Source organism: Eucalyptus grandis, chromosome 11, assembly GCF_016545825.1.
Source record: "Eucalyptus grandis isolate ANBG69807.140 chromosome 11, ASM1654582v1, whole genome shotgun sequence".
In the NCBI taxonomy this organism is placed as follows: domain Eukaryota; kingdom Viridiplantae; phylum Streptophyta; class Magnoliopsida; order Myrtales; family Myrtaceae; genus Eucalyptus; species Eucalyptus grandis.
This window is the reverse complement of record NC_052622.1, coordinates 32,432,510-32,438,980: the sequence shown is the minus strand read 5'-3', so window position 1 is coordinate 32,438,980 and position 6,471 is coordinate 32,432,510. Positions and strand designations below refer to the sequence as shown.

Sequence of the window (6,471 nt, the reverse complement as noted above, 5' to 3'; positions counted from 1 at the left end):
ATGGAAATCACGAGCAGTAGTTGCAATAAGAGCAAGATCCTCGTTTTTGGAGGCACTGGTTACCTGGGCAAACATGTCGTGAGGGCTAGCGCGTTATTCGGCCACCCCACCTTCGTATTCGTTCGACCGCCCACCCCTCAAATGCCTCCCTCCAGTCTACGCCTTCGTGGCGAATTTCGATCTCTTGGTGTTACACTTGTCCAGGTCTCTCCCTCTCTGCATAGTGTGATATATCATCATCTGTCTTCTCTTTATATATGATGAATAATAAGTCACCCATTTTCAAAGTGTGAGCCTAGGAAAAAACTCGATCAAAACAGAAATTGTGAATCATGGTAAGTTTTATGGTTTAACATCTGAGCAAGCTTGAAATATTGAACTAAATTCCACGTTGGTGTTGAATTCCTAATTTGAGTAAATCTGTAGTTTGAGTCAACAAGTCACGTATATAAATACGAAAAGCGCATATAAGAGGAGTGTCAGGGTGTTTTCTCCATGAATTTTTAGAGCGAGGTTTTTATTTTTTTTGTGAGAGATTGTGAGATAACACTTGTGGGTTTTGCTGAAAATATAATGTAGGGTTGGGAAAACTTGAGTGACTCCAACTTTATAATTTTCAATTTATAGTGAATTTCTTTGCTCTCCTGTAAAGTATGTATCGACACTCCAATGGAAAAATTGTTAAGAAATTTCTAAATTTACTTTACAATTGCCATTTGAGTCATCAACTTTCAAAGCTGGCTAATGTAATTCTAAACCTTCTGACGATTTTTAAATATAGCCTACCCGTTCAATTTAAGTTGGAAGTCACTGACATGACGATTCAATTAGTGTCAACTGTTTTATATGGGATGGCCGATGGATAATACAAATGATCTTAAATGAAATAATGTTGTTGTGCAACTTTTCTTAATATTTTTTTTTTGTCTTTTTTTGTTTCCTTTTTTTCCCCATTTCCTTCTCTACTATTCATCTTCTTACCTCTGTTTGTTGCCAAGGACATTGGAAGATCGTAAAAAAGCTTAGAATTGCATTGGTCAAAGTAGAAAGTTTGAGAGCTGAACTAAGTGCTATGCAACGGATTTAGTAACTTTTGAACAATTTTCCAATATTTTGACTGAATCGCCCAAATATCTGGAATCTTTATCATTTGTAATTGAATTCTCTAATAATTTAATTTTGCTTGTGTTAGTCTTGAATTCAAAGATCCGTTACCTTCCCGCAATATTCACAAGATTATCAATTGTATGCAACCTTATATCGGGCTTTTTCCAATACACGAACCATGGAATGGTAGGATTGTTGAAACAAAAAATAGTCATCATGCAATTATTCTTCGGACAACCACGAACTTAGCAAAACAATATTGGACTTGTGACGTAAAAAATTAAATTGTATAAAAACAGGGAGAACTGGAGGAGCACGAGAAGATGGTATCCGTTCTCAAACAGGTCGATATCGTGATCTCCGTGCTTCCGGTATCCGCATATCATGATCAAATCAAAATAATCGATGCCATAATCGCAGCTGGCAACATAGCGGTAAACAGCCTTCTTTTCCTAGCAAGAGATTTCGAGCCGGGCTTAGTTTTCTTCTTGCGTTTTTGTTGTCCTAGAGGTTCCTACCATCCGAGTTCGGGTGCGACGAGGACAGGATCACCCCACTCCCACCATTCGAAGCATGCCTGGAGAAGAAGAAGGAAATCAGGAGGCTCGTCGAAGCATCTACCATTCCCTACACTTTCGTCTCCGCCAACTGCTGCGCAGCGTACTTCATCAATCTTCTGCTTCACCCTCACGACCCACGACTTGACATCGTTGTCTACGGGACTGGCGAGGCAAAGGGTATTTCTACAATGCTTATCTGCAATCGTAATCTAGGCAGCTAGTAATAACTCCTTAGCATTAATACTTCACTGAATCTACGGTACTGTATTGTCAGCTGTGCTTAATTGGGAGCAAGACGTCGCCAAATACACTATCAAAGTGGCGAACGACCCAAGGACGCGCAACCGTGTCGTGATTTACCGTCCACCGGGGAACATAATCTCTCAGAACGAGTTGATCTCGTCGTGGGAAAAGAAAACGGGTCGGAAATTCGAGAAAGTATGCGTGCAGGAGGATGAGCTGATCAAGCTCTCTCAGAGTAAGTGGGGACTTATCATATACTGCATCAGGGTTTCCATCTGAGTTTCAAATTCTTTGATGGCGTGTCGTGGAAAATAACTATTTTAGTTGTGATATGTGCAGGCCTGCCGAGTCCGGATAACATAGCGGTGTCCATCTTGCACTCCGTATTCGTCAAGGGAGATCTGATGAGCTTCGACCTAGACGAGGACGACCTTGAAGCTTCGTGCTTGTATCCCGAAATCGAGTATACCACCATCGACCAGCTCCTCGATATATTCCTCGTCGACCCTCCGGAGCCTGCTTGCGCGGCATTGGAATGATGAGTTGCATTTAAGCTTGCGACTCATTGCACATCGTCTGTGTAATTATGATTAGAGCGCTTGAACTCGAATCGCAATCAGTGGGATCATGCAGCACGATTCATGCTTTATTCATCTGGTTGGGATTTGTCAATCACTGATAGAACTCTGTAACGAGTCATTCAAATTACATATGTCAAATGAATTTCTAATATAATACAATATTTCATAAGGCTGAGGGCTTGCAAGCACTCACTTTTTGCCGACGAGGGTGTCGCGGCCCTTGCCCAAGGTTGGCGAGGGTGGCGAGGTCGGTCGACAACCCTCACCGACCCTAACCCCGCACCCAGAAAAAGAAAAAAATTATAAATTCTAAAAAATTATTAAAAAGCGTTACGTTAGTGTTGGCCGGTCAAGTCATTAATTTCCGATCAAAATTGATTGAATTGACTCAATTAGTAAGAAATGAGAAAGTTTAGGACTGAATTGACAAAATTGAAAGGTTTAGAACTGAATTGATAAAAGTACAAAAAATTTAAGATTTTTGGACAATTTTCTTTATCTTTTATTATAAAAGAGAACTAGGGCTCATTGATATCGGGGAGGAGAAAAGGACAATAATGAACGGCCTCTATCTCGAATGATCCTCCGGCATGACAAGTTGCGATTGACCACCGCTAAATCGAAGTTGCACATATAATTTCGGCCGCATGAAGAGTGGAGCTGAACTTTTGTTCCTAGCTGAAAATAATCTCTGATTAAGAGCATCTAAACTTAACGCTTCCTATGGTGCTCTCTCTGTCTTTCAGTCGTCAATTTTGTGGTGTATCATGGTGAAACGACGTTCGCATATATAGCGTTAGATGTTACAAAAGTAGGCCTACTTCCCTTAAAAACAAAAAACTCAATTTTGGGTCCAATCTCAATTCCTTAGTGAGGGCCCTCACTAAATCTAGATGAGGGCATCACAACCCTTGCCCATGGCCAGCAACTTTGGCTGGCCATCGTCAAGGCCCCATAGACTGATAGAGGGAAATAGGAAAAAAGGAAAAAGAAAATGGTGAGAAAAAAAATTCAAAAATTATAAAAAAAAAATTGAAAAAAATGTCGATTTCAACCTTGGTTGTGCCATGTAGAATAATCGGCATTCACATGCGCGGTTTCTTACCAAAATTAGCTGGAAAGGCTATATTAGGAAATAGTCAAAGGGTTTATAACTGAATTAGTCGCTTTTTTCCGGTGCTTGACCTTATTCATCCATGGTTCAACTCAAATGGTATTTGAGCGGATGAATCCCACCGGCACACGTCCTAGGTGGTCGATGATTCCAATGTCTTATTTCATCTCTGTGTAGCCAGGTTAATTATTCAAAAAAATCATAAATCAATTGTATGGCGGCTAATTCAATTATAAGCCCTTTGACTCTTTCCTAATATAGCCATTACAACTAATTTTGTTAAGAAATCGCTCATGTGAATGTCAATCATTCTACATGGCACAACCAGGCTGAAATTGATATTTTTTTTTCATTTTTTTTTATAATTTCTGAAAGTAGTAATCAAGAGGTTCCCTTGCTTCAACTCTGAGAAGGCTTGAGTGAGCAAGAATAGTTAAGAATAGTTTCGCTGAGTGAGCAAGAATAGTTTTGCACGGTCTAACTTCCCTTACATCTCGCGAATATTTTCCCACATTCTTTTTGAGTCTTCTATTGGAGGGAGGTTGGCAGCGATGTTGGGAGCTATAACGTTCTTGATCCAGGTGCGGACAAAATCGTCGCATTCACGCCAAAATCGTCACATTCAATCGTTGGTCGAGAAGAGCACAGTACTATCAATGAAGTCCTCTTTGTCTTTGGTTACGAGGGCTCTCCAGAAATCTCGAACCCAAGCGTTGTAATTGTTGGGTCTAGTGAGTGGCAAGGAGATGAGCCGAAGCTCCAATGCGTTGGCCATTGAGGTATATAATGGATCGCCAGGCTCCGTACGGTAAGCGGCTGCTGGAATTGCATATGAGTAGAGACCGAGTTGCGGTCAGTAGGGATTTGCCCCTTGACCCGTTTGACTTGCCGAGGGTAGCCAACTCAACCCGTCGGGATGAGGTCCGAAATTTGCTTCCTCTCCGAGTGAGCCACGTTGTCCACTGGCCCATTGAACTGGAATCCACTATATTCGTAGCCACTAAATTGGAGCTAAAGACCCAGTGTGTTGTTGAAACGAAAGGTATTCTAACTTGATTCGAAGACGAGTGTTGGACATCTTGTTGAATTTGGATCGATCAACTTGATCCGAGAGATCTTTTCAAAAAAAAAAAAAACTTGATCCAGAGAATTGTTGTTGGATGATTCCTCCATCATAGGCAAGTAAGAATGAATTCCCTTTTGGTGTGTCGACTTGTTTTGCAGGATGAAAATGCAACAACAAAAATTGAAGGACTACCGAGGGCTATTCGATGGATTTTTGTGGAAGTTAGATCGAAGCAATGTTGCTCTAATACCATGAAAGGAAATGAAGACGATATGTATTTGGAGGAAAATGTAATTTTCATTATATATTCTCTGTACAAGCATGCTTGTATTTATAGTACAAAAGAGAATTAAGGAAAGAATAAATATGATTATATTTTCTTATTCTATTTTCGAATATTCATGACCGAATCAATTAGAATCAGAATCAATTATAAAATCAATTCCTTCTCCAACATTTCTTGTTCATCTTCATAGAAAGAAAAAAAAAACTGATTTCTAGCTGAAGAGACAGGTGTTTGACAATAAATATACGAGACAAAGTAAAAGGAAAAAGAAAAACGAAAGCCCATCGACTAAGGAAAGATGGACGTTTTTGGGGGCTGGCCAGGCTTTCGATGTGGACGGGGCTGCGTGCAATGGCCGGGCAGCCCGACATGAGAAGGCCGTATATTTTTCAAGAGGGTTTCCAACATAGTGAAAAGACGACTCTGTTTGTTTTGTGAAAGATCGAATGATTTTTTTTTTTTTTGACTGTCTCGAATGATTTGAAAAATACATTTTCTAAATAGAATCGTTTGCTTAGCTTAAAATGATTAGTGGAATTTCTTTTTTTATTATTATTCGCAGCAACGTCTAATTATCTTCGCTGAACATGACCTTCCTTTCCGTCTATTTATGTAAGAGTTTCTGGTGTCGATGGCAACTGGGTGGGCCCAGAAGGGAGCGGCCTGGGCCGGCAATCCGGATGGGGGCAATTCCGTCATTTCGGGCGTTGCCCAACGGAAATAATTTTCGCTTTCCTCGTTTATTTGATATTTGAAAAGAGAGACAGTGACGTCAGTTCCTTCCTCTTCACAGTACCCACGCTTCTTTTGCTACGGTTACCCTGCAAAGATATTGCAACTCTCTCTCCTCTTTATCTTCAAATTCTCCATCTTTTCTCCGTTTCGAAGGACAAAGCTTTCTCCTTTCTTCGTTCGTTCGTTCGGTCGATCTTGAGAAAAGAGGAGATGTTCGAGGCGCAGGGGTTCGTGGATTTGGGGGGCGAGGGCCACCACCCGGGCCTGGCGGTGGGAGGAGATCCGAAGCACCTCTGGCTTTCCGGGGACGCCAACTCCGCCGCCTCGTCCCCGACCCGCCACCGGGCGGCGGCGGCGGCGCCAGCAATGTCGACCGCGTCCTCTTCAACGACCTCGTCGAGATCGTCCCTCTCGTCCAGTCCCTCATCGTGCTCTCCTCCCCTTCTCTCTCTCTCTCTCTCTCTTTCCCTTTCTTGAACTTCTTGCCGCTCGGTTCGTCTTCGATCTTGAATTCGGCGGGTTTTTGGGGAGTTCTCTCTAGCCGGGAGGCTGTATCGCGTGTTTGGATTTTGGATTAATTAACGGTCGAGTGCGTGTCTCGAGCAATGCGTGGATTTTGGATTTTTCTTTTGGAAACCGTCTCGCTGTCGAGGAAGTGGCGTGAATGTAAGTGTTTCTTTGGGATTAACTCTGCTCTTTGAGGCAAGTACTGTGGATAAGCTAACTGAACGCGGTGGAGCATCTGCTTGTGCTAAACTCCTTTTTGCGTGATTGATTGA

General features: G+C 41.9%; 1 protein-coding gene across 1 annotated transcript; it reads left to right on the top strand.

Moving 5' to 3' along the window:
* LOC120289888 (eugenol synthase 1-like) lies at positions 1–2,449 on the top strand. Its single transcript, XM_039305274.1, has 5 exons — positions 1–204; positions 1,407–1,541; positions 1,616–1,844; positions 1,942–2,145; positions 2,250–2,449. The coding sequence occupies exons 1-5, from the start codon at positions 1–3 to the stop codon at positions 2,447–2,449; spliced, it is 972 nt and encodes a 323-aa protein (XP_039161208.1).
* Positions 2,450–6,471: the final 4,022 nt, after the last annotated feature.

Coding starts and splice junctions, on each gene's coding strand:
- LOC120289888 (XM_039305274.1), top strand. CDS start 1: ATGGAAATCACGAGCAGTAGTTGCAATAAGAGCAAGATCCTCGTTTTT. Junction 205..1,406: donor TTGGTGTTACACTTGTCCAG/GTCTCTCCCTCT, acceptor GTATAAAAACAG/GGAGAACTGGAGGAGCACGA. Junction 1,542..1,615: donor TCGCAGCTGGCAACATAGCG/GTAAACAGCCTT, acceptor TTGTTGTCCTAG/AGGTTCCTACCATCCGAGTT.